General features: G+C 38.2%; 1 protein-coding gene across 1 annotated transcript in view; it reads left to right on the plus strand.

The window, feature by feature from the left end:
- Window positions 1–21,235, plus strand: part of Tnpo1 (transportin 1) — a 65,684-nt gene that overhangs the window by 21,972 nt on the left and 22,477 nt on the right. Inside the window, exons 5-16 of the mRNA XM_013025226.1 lie at window positions 3,253–3,334; window positions 4,339–4,461; window positions 5,754–5,872; window positions 8,527–8,587; window positions 9,968–10,136; window positions 12,583–12,735; window positions 13,644–13,869; window positions 15,796–15,967; window positions 19,150–19,236; window positions 20,226–20,333; window positions 20,432–20,590; window positions 20,670–20,757. Of these exons, the coding sequence (XP_012880680.1) occupies window positions 3,253–3,334; window positions 4,339–4,461; window positions 5,754–5,872; window positions 8,527–8,587; window positions 9,968–10,136; window positions 12,583–12,735; window positions 13,644–13,869; window positions 15,796–15,967; window positions 19,150–19,236; window positions 20,226–20,333; window positions 20,432–20,590; window positions 20,670–20,757 (1,547 nt within the window). The remainder of the gene's footprint in view (window positions 1–3,252; window positions 3,335–4,338; window positions 4,462–5,753; window positions 5,873–8,526; window positions 8,588–9,967; window positions 10,137–12,582; window positions 12,736–13,643; window positions 13,870–15,795; window positions 15,968–19,149; window positions 19,237–20,225; window positions 20,334–20,431; window positions 20,591–20,669; window positions 20,758–21,235) is intronic.

A 21,235-nucleotide genomic window follows, 5' to 3' on the forward strand; every position in this document is an offset into this window, starting at 1 on the left:
CTCTGGGCCTGGGCGCTGTCCCTCAGCTCTTCAGCTCAAGGTTAGCACTCTACCACTTGAGCCACAGCGCCACTTCCGGCTTTTTTCTTTTTGTTTATGTGGTGCTGAGGAATCGAACCCAGGGCCTCATGCATGCAAGGCAAGTGCTCTACCACTGAGCCACCTTCCCAGCCCGGGTCTTGATCTTTTTACCCAGAGTTCCTTTCAGTCTCTACTTCCTGAGGAGCTGTAGGATTTACAAGTGTGAGTATTTTGGCTTGGCATTATTCTCAGGATGAAGCTCTATTACTTGAGCCATAATTCCACTTCTGGTTTTTTGTTGGTTAATTGGAAATAAGAGTTGTAGATTTTACTGCCCCAGGCTGGCTTTTGAACCATTATCCTCAGACTTCAGTCTCCTGTGTATCTAGGATTACCACTCTGCAACTGGCTGAGATATTTTTATATAGGAATATAATGTACTTCACATCACCATCTCCCTCATCACCATCTTTTTCCCCCTTTTTTCCCTCTTAGATGTTCCAACACATAATAACAACAACAACAACAAAATGCACCATTTAATTAGACCTTAATGTTAATGTTGCTTAAACTCAGGAGGCCTGGGCACTGTCCCAGAGCTTTTTCACTCAAGGCTAGTTCTCTACCACTTAGAACCACAGTTCTACCTAAAGTTTTCTGGTAGTTTATTGGAAATAAGAGTCTAATGGCCTTTCTTTCCTGCTTGGCCTGGCTTCGAGCATCTTTCCTCTGATCTCAGCCTCCTGAGTAGCAAGGATTACAGAGCCATCAGCACTGGCTAATTTTACTTTTTAAAATCTATGTTCCAGATATGAGGGAAAACTAGCAGTATAATTGGTGCTTAGGATTGCCCTAGCTGTCTTTCATATGAAGTTTATGGTTGATTTTTCTATTTCTATGAAGAATCACTTTGGAGTTTTGATGGGAATTGCAGTGTGTGTACAGATCCCTTCAGTTGTTTAGCTATGAGCTTAAGAGGTCTTTCCATCTTCTAGTGTCTCCTTCAGTTTCTCTTTTCAGTGGTTTACAGTTTTCATAGCAAAACTCTTTTCTCCAAGTTATTCCTACTTTTTTTTGAGGGTATTGTGAATGGAATTGTTTTTTCTGTATGTAGAAAGCTGTTGGGGGCGGGAGTTGTATCCTATTACTTTGCTAAAGTGTTTATTAGATATAGGAGGCTTCTTTCGGCTTTTTTAAGCATAGGATCATAGCTGCTAGGAGGGATAATTTGACTTCTCTTTATATAGCCTTCTATCTCTTTCTCTGGCTTTTTTATCTCTTTTTCTGCTCTAAGAAATCTTTGCATTAAACATCTTTAAACAGATCTGTAAAGAGCATAAACTAGAAGTGAATGTGTGGCTCAAGTGGTAGAATGAGGGAAAAAGCCAAGAGAGTGAGGCAGAGTTCAAGCTTCAAATATGGGGACAAAGCCGGGCGCTGGTGGCTCATGCCTATAATCCTAGCTGCTCAGGAGGCTGAGATCTGAGGATCCCGGTTCAAAGCCAGCCCGGGCAGAAAGTCCATGAGACTCTTATCTCCAATAAACCACCAGAAAACCGGACGTGGCACTGTGGATAAAGTGGTAGAACGCTTGCCTTGAGCTGAAGAGCTAAGGGACAGCACCCAGGCCCAGTGTTCAACAAAAAAAAAAAAAGGGAGGGGGACACGAAAAGAAAATTTGTTTGTCGTTTGTATTGCCTTTTTGTAGTCTTTTGTCCTTGTTTTTTTTTTTAATTGGCTTATTTGTTTTCTACTGACTTTTCAGTGCTTAGGCACTGTCCCTGACCTTTTTTGCTCAAGTCTAGCACTCTATCACTTGAACTACATCTCTACTTCTGACTTTTTGCTGGTTAATTGAAGAGAAGAGTCCTATAGATTTTCTTGTCCAGCTGGCTTTGAACTGCATTTCTCAGATTTCAGCCTCTTGAGTAGCTAGGATTATAGGTGTGAACCGCTGGTGCCTGACTTATAGCTCTCTTTTTTAAGCAGGATCACCTTGTATTTCCCAGACTGATCTGAAACTTTGACCTTTGAGGCTTTAGATGAATTGCTATTCTGTAAAACTAATACTGAAATTAATTTTACAATGAGGAAAAATCTGGGCAGATTAAACAATGAGAACTCAATCTGTATGAGGATAATCTACTTTATATTTTGCAATACTGGGGTTTGAACTTATAGCCTGACCCTTGGTAAGTAGGTGTCTTACCATTGAACACAGCTCTAGTCCTTTTCGTTGTGTTGGTTATTTTTTTTGTTGAAGGCGGGGGGAGTTGGTTGTGGGGCTTGAACTCTGGGCCTGAGTGCTGTCCCTCAGCTTTTCAGCTTAAGACTAGCGCTCTACCACTTGAGCCACAGCTCTGCTTCCAGCTTTTTCTGCTTATGTAGTGCTGCGGAATCTAATTCAGGGCCTCATGCATGCAAGGCAAGCGCTCTACCACTGGCCACCTTCCCAGCTCGTGTGTTGGTTATTTTCAAGTTAGTGTCTCACTTCCTGCCCAGGAATATGCTTAGGTCATATCACCCTATTTTAGGCTTGCTGTCATAACTACAGGCTTAAGACAGCTCATCCAACTCCCATTGAGAAGTCCAGAAAATACAAACCTTTGTCCATGTTGGCCTCAGTAATCCTTCCAGGTAGCTATGATTACAGACTTGAGCCACCAGTCTTTCCTGCCCGGGCTGGCTTTGAACCATTACCCTCAGATCTCAGCATCCTGAGTAGCTAGGATTACAGGCCACCGGTTCTGGGCTACTTTTAACTTTCTTAAAAGCAGTAACATTATTCAACAATTTGTATTTTTCTTTTTTTCTTTCTTTTTCTTTTTTTTTGGGGGGGAGGAGGGGGTCCGGTCATGGGGCCTGAACTCTGGGCCTGGGCGCTGTCCCTCAGCTCTTGAGCTCAAGGCTAGCGCTCTACCACTTAAGCCACTTCCGGCTTTTTTCTTTTTGCTTATGTGGTGCTGAGGAATCTAACCCAGGGCCTTGAGCATGCAAGGCAAGTGCTATACCACTGAGCCACCTACCCAGCCCAACAATTTGTATTTTTCATTCAGTTATCATTCTCTTTCTTTCCCTATTGATCAGCAGAGATTTGACACATTTTTTTAGTGGATATATGTAGATGTGTATGTATCAAGATGTTTTTATGAAGTCATAGATATTTGCACTACTTTTCTGTAGACAAGTAGCTACAATGAGCATATATTAAGTTTCAAACTTTGTTTCTAGGTCTCATGCTGTTGCATGTGTCAATCAGTTTATCATCAGTAGGACTCAAGCTCTGATGTTGCACATTGATTCTTTTATCGAGGTAAGCTTTACTTTATGTATTCTTTAGCTTAAATAACACTTAACTATATATGATTTTATTGTAAAATAACTTCTATCAATGTTCAGTTATTTTGATAGTATCAGAATTGGATATGGTACAGATTTAGTTTTTGCCAGCTAAAAGTAAAAGCACTTTTTCTTTAATTTTTTTTATTTAAGTCATGATACAAACATGGACTACAAGATATTCATGTTTGGCTGTTTAATACCTTGATTAAGGTATTTTTTCCCCTCACTATTCAAATTCTGTATAAAAATTGAATCCTCCAGCTCATATATTGTTTTGAGACATGAAAAGTTGGTGAAGTTGGATAAAGTTAACTCAGCAAAGAATCTGAAGTTCACATGGTACTGCTGGCTCAAGTTTCTAGCTACTTAGATGGCTGATTCCTAGAGGCTTTCTCTTTGAAGCCAAGCTGGACAGAAAAGTCTACAAGACTAGCTTCAATCAATCAGCAGGAAGCTGTGTTAGAGGGATAACTTAAATGGTAGAACATCAGCCTTAGCAACCCAAGCAAATGTGAGCCCAGAGTTGAAACTTCAGTACTGGAGGGAGAAAAAAAAGACGAGCTGAAAAGAAGTTTCAACCAAATTTCAGTTGATAAAATACACTTGTAAAAGTGCCTAAGGAGTCTTCATAGCACTTTTAATTGTTAATAGGCTGCATGGTTTTGTTATGTTGGGAGCACACAGCCTTTCAAAAACAATTTAAACAGACTTTTTAGGTGGTCCCCTTTTCTCTTGGGAGCTCATAACCCTTGAGAAGCCCCCCCCCCACCACATTTATCTCTTTCTCAGCCTTCCAGCCCTCAAAATGTAGCTATTATCTATTATTTTAGGCCAATTTAGTCTTTTTTGTTGTTTTATAGTCTTAGATTTAAAAAAAAAAACCTCCCTTGAAGAATACTTATATAACTTTAAATAGTATAATTTTTTCTAATATATTTGAATTTTTGAACTGAAAAAATTATTTCTGTGCAATAGAATCTCTTTGCACTGGCTGGTGATGAAGAACCAGAGGTGCGGAAAAATGTGTGCCGGGCACTTGTGATGTTGCTTGAAGTTCGAATGGATCGTCTCCTTCCTCACATGCACAATATTGTTGAGGTAATACAGCTTAAAGGTTTTCGTCCTTTCTTTGTCTCCCTAGAAAAATATGGAACATAAAATGTGTTTATAGAACACATTTAGAGGAATATAAAAATAGTTGTGGTTGTCTTAAAATTATAAATTATCTTATTGTTATTGTTCTTTCATGAGGTTTAAGATTTGGAGAACTGGGCACTGATGCCTCATGCCTGTAATTCTAACTACTCAGGAGACTGAGATTTAGAGGGTCACTGTTCTGTGCTAGCTCACGCAGAATAAAGTCTGTGAGACATTGTCTCAAACTAGCAAAAAGCGGGGCTAGAGGCATGGTTTCAGTGGTAGAGTCAGCTGAATAAGTATGCTGAGCAAGTATAAGGCTGACTGTCTTAGTTATGCTGATCAATGTAGTCATATTTTGAAAAAAGGATTCAAAGATACTTTAGAACAGTTATTGTTTACCGACAATATCCAACTTTACCTTGTTTTTTTTTTTTGTTTTTTGTTTTTGTTTTTTCATATTACTGAGTATAGTCAATAGTATTAAGTGGCTTTGTAAGTGCTTTGAATAGTACACACCTGTGTGAAGTTCTGTATTGTGTGGCCTGGGAGGAGTTTTAAAGAATGGTGGTTAAAATGTATTAGAAGGAGGATAACAACTTTTGTTCTTAGAACAAAGATATGTTTCACCATGCAGTGGAGATAGTTGTGGTTTCCCTGATAGCCTGCCTATTCTCTTTGAAAAGTCAGATGGGATTGGTTGAAGTTTTACTGAAACAGTTTGGAATTAAACAAACTTTTTAATAATTTTGACCTTTTTCCAGATCACCTGGGGAGCCTTATTTATTTATTTGTTCTTTGTTTATTCAGCAATCCCCAGCAGTGTTAGGAATAGGACATGATCTGGTACAGTATGTAGTAGTATAGTTGTAATCTCCAAAAATGTTGCTACTTATTCCAAATTTAAAGGATTAATTTGTACAGTTAAATGTGTATGTTTTGAAAGTCTGTATTTCATAGTCATATTAGAAGATACAACATGAGTTTTGTTACAGAAAAGGATTCTTTTAAGAAATAGTAGAGTTCCTAATTTCTGAGGCCCATTGTTCAATTATTAACATTTGCCCAGAAGCATAAGTAATTTATGGAATGAGCGTCTTATTGGTTACATTTTAGAATTAACCTAGGAAGCTTTAAACAACAACAAAATCCAAAAGCCTAGGTAGAAAGCCATGCTAAAATACATGTAGGATTCAGTTCATAGTAATGTACATATCGCTTCAACTGATTAATATTAAGGTTTCTGTTTATAGTACATGCTACAAAGAACCCAAGACCAAGATGAAAATGTGGCTTTAGAAGCCTGTGAATTTTGGCTTACTTTGGCTGAGCAGCCAATCTGCAAAGATGTACTCATAAGACATCTTCCCAAGTAAGTGTTCCTACTTATAAATGCTTCCTTGTTCTTAAATATCTTAACAGTGCTTTCTCTTTTATATGCACATAAGATTATTTTTTCTTACATCAGGGAATGAGATTTTTAAAGAAGTCAAGCTTAATTTATTTTTTTTTTGTCGGTCATGGGGCTTAAATTCTGAGCCTACGCACTGTCCCTCAGCTCTCAGTTCAAGGCTAGTGCTCTGCCACTTGAGCCACAACACTACTTCCAGTTTTCTGGTGTTTAATTGGAGATAAGAATCTCCTGCTGGGGCTGACTTTGAACTGCAGTCCTCATATCTCAGCTCCTGAGTAGCTAGGATTACAGGTGTGAGCCACCAGCACCCAACGGCTTGTTTTTATAGATTAATAGCTCAGAGTGTTTGTATGGATTATCCAAACACCTAGCAAATATTTAAGCACTCAGTTCACATTTGTTGTATTAAAAACCCTTGTTCCTAAAAACTCTATGAGCCTCCAGGAGAAAGTTGCTTAATAATTAAACCTGTTCAAAAATAATCTGCCTAGTGAATTGGTCTAGCACATGGTAGATTGCCATCATGTGTTCATAGAAAACACACTCATCTATTTCATTTCCTTTGTTTTTTTTTCCTAAGTTAGATAGTCTAACTCTAAAATATGTCTCCATCTGTGTGTGTGCACACGTGTGCGCACTCTCTTTTTTTTTTTTTTTTGGTCGTGGGGCTTGAACTCTGGGCCTGGGCGCTGTCCCTCAGCTCTTCAGCTCAAGGTGAGTGCTCTACCACTTGAGCTACAGTGCCACTTCCGGTTTTCTGGTGGTTTAGTGGAGATAGGAGTCTCACGGTCTTTCCTGCCCGGGCTGGCTTTGAACCGCGATCCTCAGATCTCAGCCTCCTGAGTAGCTAGGATTACAGGCATGAGCCATCAGCGCCCGGCCACACTCACTCTTATTGAAATAGTATCTTGGTTTTTTTTGCCCAGCCCCACACTTGGACTGCGATCCACTTATTTGAAATTTGTTATCTTAGCTGGGATGACAGGTGTATACCACTACAGCTAGCTTCTTGTTTGGAATTAGGAGTCTGGGCTTTTTTTTGCCCAAGCTGGCCTAGAAAGATCCTCCCCAATTGCAATTACTCACATAGTTGAATGACAGTTACATGCCATTATGCCTGCTATTTGTTTTGAAGGGGGTCTCTTTAAAGGCATAGGCTGTTTCAAATCATGATTCTCCCAATCTCAGCTTCCCAAACAGCTAACCTGAAAGATGTGAGCTAGTGGTTCCTAGCTTAATCTTACATTCTTAATTTGCCTGGCTTTACATGTCCCTCCTTCTCACAAACTTTAGTGAGCCCATCCACCATCCTAAGTGAGGAGAACCTTTGATCTCTTTTTAGTCTTTCAATCTCACATTCTTCCTCTTTTTTCTTTCTTTAACAAGATAGCCATAACCCCAAATGGCCCATATTGGCTAAATTTCCAGCTACCCTGCATCTGTCATTGCTACTCTAGATTATTGAATTTATTCTTGCTTCTTAGAACAGGTGGTTGAATGCTATTAGGAAAAGTTACACTACTTGGGGGATTAATAGCTATAGAAATATATGTTGTTTACTCTCTGTCAATCTTTGTTCCAGATCTGCTTTTACATTCCATTTACCAGCTCAACTTTGTCAAACGTTATCACACTTGGACATAGTTTTCATTCATTTTGAGCACTTCTGCTTTCTAAAGAAAAAGATGGGTTAATCTGGCCTAAACTTAGTAGATTTTCTTGTGGGGTTCTTCCCTACCTAAGCAGTTTTGCTACTTTAGGTCTGATAACATAATGATTTTTTTGTCTTGTTTTTTTCTTATTTCCAAAGAAGGGTCTTTAGTCCATCAGATAGATTTTTCACTTTTTTTCCTCTTACTCCTTTGCCATAGCTTTAACTTGCTGTATTTTTTCTCTCTCAAAAAAGTAAAGGAAAAAAAAAATAGCTGGCTGCTGGTGACATATGCCTGTAATCCTAGCTACTAAAGAGGCTGAGATCTGAGGATTGCGATTCAAAGCCAGCCAGGGCAGAAAAGGCCATGAGACTCTTATCTCGGATTAACTACCCGAAAACCTGAAGTGGCTCTGTGGCTAAAAGTAGTAGCGTGCTAGCCTTAAGCAACAATGCCCAGACCCTGAGTTCAAGCCCCCCAACAGACAAAAAAAAAGTAAAAAATAAAGAATAGATGAGGCTTACTATCTCAGGTCTTTAACCCACATCTTTGTTGAATATTCAGTATCTCATAATCTGACATCTCACCATTTCCCTGAAATTAAACTTTGTGTTAGTCAGCAAAGTAGACCTGGGTCTCCTATACAATATATGTAACTTACAAAAAATGGTTCTCTGCACTATAAATCCCACATAATTGTATTACCATTAGTCTTTCCAGAAGAATTTTGAGTATGAAAATTTGGCTGGCCTATATTTCCTAAACCTATCCAGCAAATTTTAAGTCTTGCTGCTTTTTTGCCCTGTTAGTATTCCTTTAATGAGGGCAGGCTTTACTAAATATGGTTAAAGACATTATTTCTCATGCTTATCTCAATAGTGCAGTAGTATATAAGGTTTTAAGACTTCTTAATTATTCTGTTGAGATCTTTAAATTTTTATTTTGTTTATGTCTTTATAGGTTGATTCCTGTTTTAGTAAATGGCATGAAGTACTCAGATATAGATATTATCTTGCTTAAGGTAAGAAAAAGCAATGTTACTTATTTGGATTAATCTTTAATTATTTTATTTATTTATTTTTGTTGTTTTGATGCCGGTCCTAAGTCTTGAACTCATGGCCTGACTGCTGTCCCTGTGCTCTTCAACTCAAGGCTAGCACTCTCCACTTGAGCCACAGACCACTTCTGGTTTTCTAGTAGTTTATTGGAGATAAGAGTCTCAGGGACTTCCCTACCTGGGCTGGCTTTGGAGGACTTTGAAGGGCGATCCTCAGATCTCAGTCTCCTGAGTAGCTAGGATTACAGGGGTGAGCCACCAGTGCCTGGCTGTCCCTGAGTTTTATAGCTCAAGGTTAGTGCTCCACAACTTTAGCCACAGTTCCACTGCTGGAATTTCTGCCTACGTTGGCCTCAAACTGTAATCCACAGATCTCTAACCTCGTGAATAGATAGGATTATTGATGTGACTTAGTAAATCTTTAAATTGAACAACTTTTTTTTGGGGGGGGGCAGTCCTTGAACTCAGGGACTGAGCACTGTCCCTGAGCTGCTTTTTGCTCAAGGCTGTACTCTACCACTTGAGCCATAGTACCACTTCTAGCTTTTTCTGTGTATGTGGTACTGAGGAATCAAACCCAGGGCTTTATGCATGTAGAGTAAGCACTCTACCTGTAATGCTGCATTCCCAGCCCCCAAATTTGTTTCTAATAGGTCCTACATAAAAGAGCTTCCTATTTTACATAATCTATAAAATGCATAATGAACTTGGTTGGTAATAAATTCTAGCTTAATTGATTCTAGACAGGGATAATAATGCTCTCCTTATTTTCCTGTGACTTAAACTACTTTTTTAATAGGCTGATCTGAATATGGTTCGAGTACTCTTAGATCATCCCAGCTAATAGTACAGTTGAAAAGGGTAGATGTATAGCAGATTCTCTTTTTCATAAGGAACTGTTTTCAGCACAGGGCATCCTCAGAAAGAATCCTGTACGTAACCACATCACATAATGTTCTGATTCTTTTACTCATCAGTTTTTAATGGCTGTCATTAAACGTTTTTCTGATAAAATACAGGGTTGGTTTTTTTTTTTTTTTTTTTTTGTCATGGGGCTTGAACTCTGGGCCTGGGCGCTGTCCCTCAGCTATTCAGCTAAGGCAAGTGCTCTACCACCTGAGCCATAGCACCACTTCCAGTTTTTTCTGCTTATGTGGTGCTGAGGAATCTAACCTAGGGCCTCATGCATGCCAGGCAAGCACTCTACCACTGAGCCACCTACCCAGCCCCAATACAGATTTTTTATTTAAGTAGGTATACAAAAATGTTTTAGTTGGACATGTCAGTTTATGAGCACAGTGCATTGTTTTCCCCATCTGATTGCTATTTTTTTTTTAATCATAGGGTGATGTTGAAGAGGATGAAACAATTCCTGATAGTGAACAAGATATAAGGCCACGTTTTCATCGATCAAGAACTGTGGCTCAACAGCATGATGAAGATGGAATTGAAGAGGAAGATGATGAAGATGATGAAATTGATGATGATGATACAATTTCTGACTGGAATCTAAGTATGTCGAAAAGCACAGTTGTCTACTTTGATCATTTTATTGGTTAAGTGTAGTAACATGTATCTGTAATCCCAGCATTAGGAAGTAGAAACAGAAAGATAGTGAATTTTGGGTCAGTCTGATATACATACTAAGATCCTTTCTGATAGAATAAATTGTTTTATTTTTGGTTTTTTATTAAGACACAATTCTTGGTCAGTTATGTACTTGTAATCCCAGCACTTGGTAGGATTATGAAGGCTAGAGACATAGCTCAATAGTAGAGCACTTACTAGCAAGCAGAAGGCCTTGAATACAGTCTCTAGTATCACAAGAACAGGAGTAAGAAACTATGGACATTTTGCAAGTGATACAAGACTGGCCTACAGGGATGGGAAGGGGAAACAAAGGCAACACTGCTTGATAAGAAATGTACTCATTACCTTGCTTATGTAACTATAACCCCTCTATACGGTATTTCCACAATTAAAAAAAAATTGATTCTGAAAAAAAAGACTGGCCTACCATGTGTAAGGGCCATAGGTTCACTCTCCAGTACTGAAAAACAAAAATGATAACAATTCACATACCTATACTGTTCACTCATTGATGTATGTAATTCAGTCAGGCTTTGATATATTCACAGAGCTAGCCAACCTTCACTATCATCACTTGTAGGACATTTTTATCAACCAAAAAAGGGAAATGATGTCTGTTGATGCAACTCCCTGATATGCCAGGGACTGGACTAGGCACTTTGAATACATGTCACATTTATAATCTTAAGTAAGTAAGGAAACTTGCAAAAAGAAAAACCTACTGAAGATTAACATAGATACTACTAATTGCACATCCATTATTGGAACTCATCTCATTCAACAAGATAATGTAAGATCTTCATTACTATTACATATTCCTTTATATCCCACATTCAGTTTGAAGGAGCAGGAATGATAATTATATCCCATTCATCTGTATATCCTTCAAAAAATATGTTCTTTGAGCTAGGAAGGTGGCTCAGTGGTAGTGTGCTTGCCTAGCATGCATGAAGCCTGGGTTCGATTCCTCAGTGCCATATACATAGAAAAAGTGGGAAGTGGTGCTATGGCTCAAGTGGTAGAGCGCTAGCTGTGAGCACAGAGAGGCTCAAGGACAGTGCCAGGCGCAGAGTTCAAGCTCCAGTACCAGCAAAAAAAAATTTTTTTTCTTTGTATATATGAAAAACTTCACATATGTATTTGGAGGTGAGGCCTAGTTTCCAAAAGTGAAATCAGAAAATATGTAATTTACTGTCGATTTTTTTGTATGTTATATCCTTCATTCTATATCAGTGCAAACAGATTTTCTTTTGTTGCATAAAAATACTAAGTGGAGAAACTTGTGGACACTATTTTTTTTCTTTTTTCAGAATTTTTCCATTGACTAAATTGTAGTTAGCCATTGTGCATGCCTAGTTCACACTAGAAAAATTTTGGCAGTTTAAATCCTTTATTTTCATTTTTGCTGACTTGTTACATTAATGAAGTCTGGGTTGATTCATAGTCCCATGGTTAATTTATTGTCTGTGAAGGATATTTTCTTCTGGATGATACTAAGGCTTGAACTCAAGGCCTTATGTTTGCTAGTTAGGTGTGTTATACTACATCCTTAACATTTTTTGCTTTAGGTACTTTCCAGCGAGGGTCTCAATTTTTGCTTGGGTTGGCCTGGGACTTATATTTTCCTATCTTTTGCACAGCTGAGATTTACAAGTATGTTTGTATCACCATGCCTGCCCTATTGGTTGAGGTAGGGTCTCTATATCCTAGGCTGCTCTTGGCCCATAATTTTTCCAATCTCTGAGTCCCTAGCATATTTTATGCTTCATAATGTTGACTTTTGTCCTAATTTATATGCCAACTTCCTGGCCTATGACTAAGTAATTATGTATTTGATTCTAAGTGATCTACCACTAGATAGAAATATTAAATAGAAATGTGTATATTTTGCTGCAAGATTGTGACTGTAGGAATCCTAGAAGCATTGAATTGAGCAGAACAGTATTTGTTTTATTATTTCTATATAGGCAAAAGAATTCTAATCTGGCATACATAGAGTATAAAATGTATATACTCAATTTGCTAATTTTTTTGGGGGGGTCCAGTTGTGGGGCCTGAACTCTGGGCCTGGGTGCTGTCCCTCAAGGCTAGCACTCTACCACTTGAGCCACAGAGCCACTTCTGGCTTTTTCCTTTTGCTTATGTGGTGCTGAGGAATCGAATCCAGGGCTTCATGCATGCAATGCAAGTGCTCTACCACTGAGCCACCTTCCCAGCCCCTCAATTTGCTAATTTTTGTTATGTTTATCAATAGAATTTTTCATGCAACTACCTCTTACTGGATTCTTTCTCTAAAACTATTAAAATATGGCTAGAATATTATACTTAAGATACTCTTAAATAATTAATATTGTTAAATATTTCCTTAGGAAAATGTTCTGCCGCTGCCCTAGATGTTCTTGCAAATGTGTATCGTGATGAGCTACTGCCACATATTTTGCCACTTTTGAAAGAATTACTTTTCCACCATGAGTGGGTTGTGAAAGAATCAGGCATCCTGGTTTTAGGAGCAATTGCTGAAGGTAAGTCCAGTTCGAATACTAAAGTTGTTGATGGGGACTAATAACAATAAGTTACTCCAAAGAACTATTGCTTAACAAGCAAAATCTTCACTCTGAATTCAAATACTAAATTGATTTCCCTTTTATAATGCAAGTATGGGATAAACAAGACTGTCATCTTAATTAACCTTAAAAAGGATGACTAAATACAAAAGCTACCTTAGGAAAATTTCTACCATGAACCAATTTTATTATTTATTTTGTCGGTCATGGGGCTTGAACTCAGCTTGAACTGCTGTCCCTGAGTTTTTTTCACTCAAGGCTAGTACCACTTGTGCCACAGTGCCACTTCCTGTTTTCTGGTGGTTAATTGGAGATGAGAGTCTCACGGCCTTTGCTGCCAAGGATGGCTTCAAACCCCAATCCTCATATCTCAGCCACCTGGGTAGCTAGATTACAGGCATAAACCACCAGCACCCAGCTACTATGAACCATTTTAACTCATATTAAGCTGCTTGTCCCAGCCAGATGTATTTGTTAGACTTGAAGAGATCAGAATAGATAACTGATATCTGAACCATCCCTGACAGAAAATAGTTTTATTCCCTTGGTTAGTTCAGGAAACACAATGCAAGAGTGTCACTATGCTCTTTATAAAGGGTTATTATTCATCCTGCATTTTATTGGCATTTTTGAACATTTTATAGTGAAGGTGAAGGTGTCCTGACCTTACTATAAAAGGAATACAGTTAAGTCTAATTTCAAATACTCTTCAATTTTGGTACCAGTTATTTTCATGTATTTATAGATATGGGGATATACTGAATATTTTTCATAGATGTATATGTCGTTTTTGTATTCAGTAAAACAGTTGTGTTTTAGCTATATTTAGCACCTTTGGAAGATGTCTGTCATTTTACTTTTTCCAGGTTGCATGCAAGGCATGATTCCATATCTACCTGAGCTCATTCCTCACCTTATTCAGTGCCTCTCTGATAAAAAGGCTCTTGTGCGTTCAATAACATGCTGGACTCTTAGCCGCTATGCACATTGGGTAGTCAGCCAGCCACCGGATACTTATCTGAAGCCATTAATGACAGAATTGCTAAAACGTATCCTGGATAGCAACAAGAGAGTACAAGAAGCTGCCTGCAGGTGGGACAAATTGATAACACTGTTCAATATGAGAATTGGTAATTCAGTGAAAGACTAAATCTCCATTCTGGTACAATGTTGATAATAAGCCATTATTGAAATATTCTTTAACAAAATTTGCCACCTATGAAAGGATGAGTAATATTCTATGCTTTTGTTGATGAAGTTTTTCAGGAGTGAACTGTAATTTGCACATTAGCATATTCTGTACATTTTCATTGATTGGAAAGTTGTTTATAGCTTTTGGTAACTTACAGTGTTACTCCTAACTACACATCAGCCTTTACATTCTTCCTCTGCTCATTCTTTTTCTGCTCAGTGAACATAACAATAGAATTAGCTTTTATCTCAGACAACAGAATGACAGTGTTTGAACAAATACACATCCTTAGTCTGTAGTTCCACTACAAGCTCCACAGAAAGTACTACAGACCTGTGTTTTGTCATTTTCTACTAAGCATTTTGGTGCTTAGAGAATTTGTACCGGAAGCCATTCTTTAGGGTAGTTTTGAGGCTATTCCTTTTTGTATCAGACTTATAGTTGCTTTCATTACTGCAAGTAGTTGTTCCTTGGAGCAAGTTATTTGTTTTTTTTGGTTGTTTTGTTTTTTTGTTGTTCATGGAGCCTGAACTCAGCCTGGGCGTTGTCCCTCAGCTCTTCAGCTCAAGGCTAGCACTCTACCACTTGAGCCAAAGCGCCATGTCCGCCTTTTTTTTGCTTATGAGGTACTGAGAAATCAAAGCATGCAAGGCAAGCACTCTACCACTGAGCTACCTTTCCAACTGGAGCAAGTTTTTATTCTGAAAAGGCCTACTACTTTCTATAACCCTTTTTCAAACTGGCTTTACCTTTTACCATTGGCTTGAAATCGAGGCTTCTGCTCTTGTTCAGCAACCATTGATTGCCTTTTTTACTGGGAATAATTAACCTTTGAAAAGAGGGAAAATAAATTTCAGTTGGACCTTACAGGATCTGAAGCAGTAATAGCAAGAAGAGTTACAATTTTTTAATAAGGTGAGAGAAAGTTGAGCAAGAAAGTTATGGTGATTGATAGCACTAAATATTTGTTTAATTTTGGGAGGATATAGATTGCTTTGTTTTCTGTAGTTTATTCAGTAGTTCAAAATTTCTATTTCCTGCTAATTGTTAGGCATATAATAAATTTGAGGGTGTCATCTTGAAATGTAATGACTAGTAAGAAATACTGAAGAACTGTGTATACCATTGTAATTTATGGTAAGGGTATGAAGAAAATGAACAGAGGGTTCAGGATAGGATTTTAATTTGGCTTAAGCCTGTCAGTTTCAGAATATGCCAAATTGGGTAGAAAAAAATATATAAACATATTCTGGAAATTAAGAACTAGAAGAGTCACAAAACTATTATTTGTCTGAATAGTCATACATAGCACTTTTATAGTAACAAATGGATTGTGTGCTGAGGCCTGACATAACATCTAAGGAGTGCGTGAATCTGATGTGTTCCCAATTATCTCGGACACTAAACAGCAAAGTGTTTTTGTTGTTTTGAAAGCCTTTTATGCATGTTGAAGGTATGAAGTAAAATGGAATATAGCTAGTCTAATTCTGTTTCATAATTTACAACAGACAAAACTCCCTAAGAATGGGTACATGCTGTTTTCTCAGCACTCTGACCTTATAGGTAATAAACCACCAAGTAAAGTTGCTCCGTGAGTAAAGAAGATGAGCCAATAGCATTGTAGTTTTAGGTTTTACCATGTATAACAGCTTGATAGAAAGAAAAGAGTGATAAGAAATGGGAAAAATAAGCATCTGGAGTAATGAGACATAGAGATGGGCATGATATAAAATATAAGTGACGTTCTATAAACAATAGACTTATTTTGGGTCTCTGTTAACTCTCTTGTACAACAATAAAATATTGCTCTCTTTAAAAAATTTTAGTGCCTTTGCTACACTAGAAGAGGAAGCTTGTACAGAACTTGTTCCTTACCTTGCTTATATACTTGATACCCTGGTCTTCGCATTTAGTAAATACCAGCATAAAAACCTGCTCATCCTCTATGATGCCATAGGAACATTAGCAGATTCAGTGGGACATCATTTAAATAAACCTGTAAGTATCTGTAAACGACTACTATGAAAGATGTATATAGCATAACCTAAAAACCATAGATAAAGCATGTTTGTGGAAATAAAAAAGACTTCAAAGTGGTAGAGTGCTTGCCTTGCATACATGAGGCCCTAGGTTTGATTCCTCAGCATCACATAAGCAAAAAGAAAAAAAAAAAACGGAAGTGGCGCTGTGGCTCAAGTGGTAGAGTGCTAGCCTTGAGCTAAAGAGCTGAGGGATAGCACCCAGGCCCCACAACCGGACCCCCCCCCCCAAAAAAAAAAAAGACTTCAAGAAATATGAACAATTTTTACTACTTTAAAATCTTAGCTGGGCGCTGATGGCTCATGCCTGTAATCCTAGCTCCTCAGGAGGCTGAGATCACAGTTCAAAGGCAGTACAGGCAGGAAAGTCCATGAGACTCTTATCTCCAACAAACCACCAGAAAACCATAAGCTCAAGTGGTAGAGCACTTGCCTTCAGCTGAAAAGCTTAAGGACAGCACATAGACCCAGAGTTCAAGCCCCATGGCTACAAAAACGAAAAATATAGATCTTAGCCAGCACTTGTGGCTCATGCTTGTAATCCTAGCTACTCAGGAGCTGAAATCTGAAGATCGTGGTTCAAAGCCAGCTCAGATAGAAAAGTCCCTGAGATTCTTAGATAAACTACTCAGAAAAAGCCAGAAGTGGCACTGAGGCTCAGGGATAGCACCCAGGACCTGAGTTCAAGCCCCAGGACCAGCAAAAAAAAAATATATATATATATACACACACTATGTTGAAAATGAACTATACAACTTGTGGGTAGGGCTAGGAGGGAAAACCTAGGAGAGAGCAAGGGAAGGGGTAACATTCTCCAAAAAGAAATACACTATTTACGTAACATCACCTTTGTAATAACAGTAAAAAAAAGAATTAAAAAAAAAAAAAAGCAAACTGACTAATGAAGAGACATCTGTCTCTCTCTCTCTCTCTTTTTTTTGGGGGGGGGTCCGCTCCTGGGGCCAGAATTCTGGACCTGGGTACTGTCCCTCAGCTCTTCAGCTCAAGGCTAGAGCTCTACCACTTGAGCCACAGCGCCACTTCCTGCTTTTTTCTTTTTGCTTATGTGGTGCTGAAGAATCGAACCCAGGGCCTCAGGCATGCAAGACAAGCACTCTACCACTGAGCCACCTTCCCAACCTGTCATCTCTCGTTTTTTGAGAACTCATTCAGTAGAACTGTTGGTGGGGTGCTAGAGCTGTTGCATGCAGTGTTATAAAGTCTGAGATTCTTAAAGCCAAGTCTTTTTGTATTTCTGTTTGCGTGTCTTTTCATATTACTACCTGAACCTGTAGAAGGATTTGAAATTAAATGTATATACACTCACATAAGAGTAGCAAGTATATTCCCCAAATGGTAAAATAAGTGTATGGGCCAGGCACCAGCAGCTCATGCCTGTAACCCTAGCTAGGAAGCTGTGATCTGAGAATTGCAATTCAAAACCAACTGTAGACAGGAAAGTTCATGAGATTCTTAATAAACACCAAAAATCCAGAAATAGAGCTATGACCCAAGCAGTAGAATGGTACCTTTGAGAAAAAAAGCTGGGGAACAGTACCCAAACCCTGAGTTCAAGGCCCAGGACCAACATACTCACCAAGTATATGCCTAGTCTAGAAATTATAACAGCATCTGAAGTGAATTCACCAACACTTCCCAAAGTGACTAGAGGAAACCATATAACAAGATTTTATACTCTGGATTTCTTAATTCTAAGTGCATTTGAATCTACCATTTCAAAAACATCAGCTTTTCAATACCCCCTAGACATTTTGCTTTCTCTTCAGAATCCATGATTTATGGGAAAATACACTAAACAATTACACTAAATATATAAGTGACATTAGAATTTTAATGTAATTCACAATTTTATGCTGAAAAAATGGCTTAAATATAACTATGAAAAGTCCTAAATTGTATTTATCCTTAAAATTTTGTATCAGTTTATAGGTTTGTTTGAAGGATAGGCTGTGTTTTTAAAGTACTTGGTTTTGTGGATTATTCTGTTAAAATACCATGTACTTTACATGGTATTTTTACAGCCATTTTACATATAACAAAAAGAAAATCTGTCACTGGAGAATAAAACTTACAGAGGGGGGACTGGGAAGGTGACTCAGTGGTAGAGCTCTTGCCTTGCATGCATGAAGCCCTGGGTTCAATTCCTCAGCACCACATAAGCAGGGGAAAAAAAGCGGGAAGTGGTGCTGTGGCTCAAGTGGTAGAGCACTAGCCTTGAGCTGAAGAGCTGAGGGACAGCGCCCAGACCCAGAGTTCAGGCCCACGACCAGACCCAAAAAATAAATAAAATTAAAAAAAAAACTTACAGATATTCTTTTATTGTTTTTTAACAAGTAGTACATTTTGATGTAGTGACATAGTTTCAAAAAATATCAAATGACTTTAAAACAAAGGTCATGTAGATTGTTGTATTTATTTCTGTATTAGGACTTGAACTCAGGAATTGGCACTTTTCCTAACTTTTTCACTCAAGTCTGGCACTCCACCACTTGAACCACATTTCAGCATCCAGCAGTAAGAGTCTCAAGTGTGTGTATGCAGGCTGCTTTCAAACCTCAGACCTTAGATCTCAGCTTCTTGAGTAACTAGGATTACAGGTGTGAGCCACTGCTACCTGGCTAGGTCATATAAACTAAAGGTAGACACAGCAGTTTTTACTTATTTTTGATGGTACTAAGGACTTTGCACTTGCTAGATGGGCACTTTACCACTTGAGCCAGGCTTCCACCTCAGGACAGGGAAATTTTAGAAGGGACTGAAAAGCAAAGAATGGGTCTTTCTTGTTTTGTTTTTTTTGGGGGTCCGGTTGTGGGGCCTGAACTCTGGGCCTGGACGCTGTCCCTCAGCTCTTCAGCTCAAGGCTAGTGCTCTACCACTTGAGCCACAGCGCCACTTCCGGCTTTTTTCTTTTTTCTTATGTGGTGCTGAGGAATCGAACCCAGGGCCTTGAGCATGCAAGGCAAGCGCTCTACCACTGAGCCACCTTCCCAGCCGAAGAATGGGTCTTTCTATGCTTTCTTTAAAAGACTTTTCTACAACTGTTGTAAATGGGTTTTAGTTTTCTTAGATTTAAAATTAACTTCTTTATACTTGAATTTTGTTTCTCACCATTGTAAATAGGAATATATTCAGATGCTAATGCCTCCACTCATCCAGAAATGGAACATGTTAAAGGATGAAGATAAAGATCTTTTCCCTTTACTTGAGGTATTGTAATCTACTGATACTTACTTAAGCTGGTGCATATTTTGTCAAAAACATGTCTTCTATTCCAAAATGGGTATATATAATAATAATTAAGTCTATATTCAGAAACCTTTCTTTTTAAATATTGAATAAGGGGAGGGGGGAGGCTGGGAAGGGATGGGAAGGGTAAACAAAGGAGGAGGCTGCAATGCTTGGTAAGAAATGTACGCATTATCCTGCCCATGCAATTGTAACCCCTCTGTACAGTATGTTCACAAATAAAATAAAAGAAAATTTAAAAAATAAATAAATAAATATTGAATAAGTAGTTACGGCTTATTTTCAGACACATCTATGCTAAGAAAAACTGTTAAGTAGAAAAGGTATACTATGTATGTAGTTTCTTAAAAAGTACATAAAGGATTGTATTATGTGATTTTACTGTCCTCTGCTTATAATGTCTAGTTGCTATTTTAAGCAAAAATATTATTTACATGAAATGTAACAAACAAAGCTACCTGAATTGACAGTGATAGGCCAGTCACTTTATCTTTATTTCCCTATTTATTTCAAGGATCACCAATTTATGCCATGGATTGTCCCTAGCCAGAGAAGTGAAACTGTGTTCAAGGAAATAAGAATTGTGGCTCATTTCATTTACTTTATATATAAGTGCCATGTAAATAGTTGCTATACTGTATTGTTTAGAAAAATCTGAATATATTCAGTTTAATTTAAATTTGAGGGGCAAAAAAAAAAAACCACATGAAAAATATCCTTGAGGATAAAATTCACTGTAGAAACTTACATTTTTTTCCCCAATAGATTGTTACTGATTGACAAAATAGTGACACCAAAGAGGAAAGGTTTGGAAAGATAAAACCTGCAACTTTAGTAGTAGAAATCAAGCTCATAAAAGAATGACTACAATCCTTTAGCATAGTTTTGACTATTTTTCATTATCTCAATTATACTCAGAAAATTTAGCATGTGCAATTTATTCTTTCTAGTGCCTATCTTCAGTTGCCACAGCCCTACAGTCTGGCTTTCTTCCCTACTGTGAACCCGTGTATCAGCGTTGTGTAAACCTAGTACAGAAGACTCTTGCTCAAGCCATGGTATTTTTCTGAACATCTTTACTTTCCTAACATTGTTCTAAAGATGGGCATAATATGAATAAATTTTTTAATAAAAGCAAAACATAATTTTCTTTCAGCTGAACAATGCTCAACCAGATCAATATGAAGCTCCAGATAAAGATTTTATGATCGTGGCTCTTGATTTACTCAGTGGCCTGGCTGAAGGCCTGGGAGGCAACATTGAGCAGCTAGTAGCTCGAAGTAACATTCTAACACTAATGTATCAGTGCATGCAGGTAAGCCATGTAAGATTAAAATTAACTGAAACCTTATTCTTTGTGTCATATTGGAGTTAATTTCTTCTTTTTCTTGTAGGATAAAATGCCAGAAGTTCGACAGAGTTCCTTTGCCCTATTAGGTGACCTGACTAAAGCTTGCTTTCAGCATGTTAAGCCTTGTATAGGTATGAGTATTTTTCAATATGGTTATTAAAAGTTATTTTTGTATCCCATTTCTAGCTAAATTTTATAGAGTTCTAACATTGATAGAGGTACACTTACGAGTGTACATTTTACTGCTGGTTAAAGTTGCTGTGATTGAAAAAAGCAGGATGTTTGGGGTCCTGAGCTCCTGAACTTTAGTAGCCCTTCAGGCCCTGCTGTGTGACTGGAGGGAAGTTTTCCAGTATAGCACATGCTCACTGCAGGGAACCTTGGTACTGTATGCCAGCTCCTTTTTAGTAGAAGTACCCAGAAATAGTAATAGCCAAGTTTTCTTTACTATACCAGCATTCACTTTCAAATATGTTGGGAAGCCTCAAGTACCACTTTTTTTTTTTTTTTTTGGGTCAGCCGTGGGGCTTGAACTCTGGGCCTGGGCACTGTCCCTCAGCTCTTCAGCTCAAGGCAAGCGCTCTACCACTTGAGCTACAGCGCCACTTC

The sequence above is a fragment of the Dipodomys ordii genome, unplaced genomic scaffold (assembly GCF_000151885.1).
Source record: "Dipodomys ordii isolate 6190 unplaced genomic scaffold, Dord_2.0 Scaffold83, whole genome shotgun sequence".
Lineage (NCBI taxonomy): Eukaryota > Metazoa > Chordata > Mammalia > Rodentia > Heteromyidae > Dipodomys > Dipodomys ordii.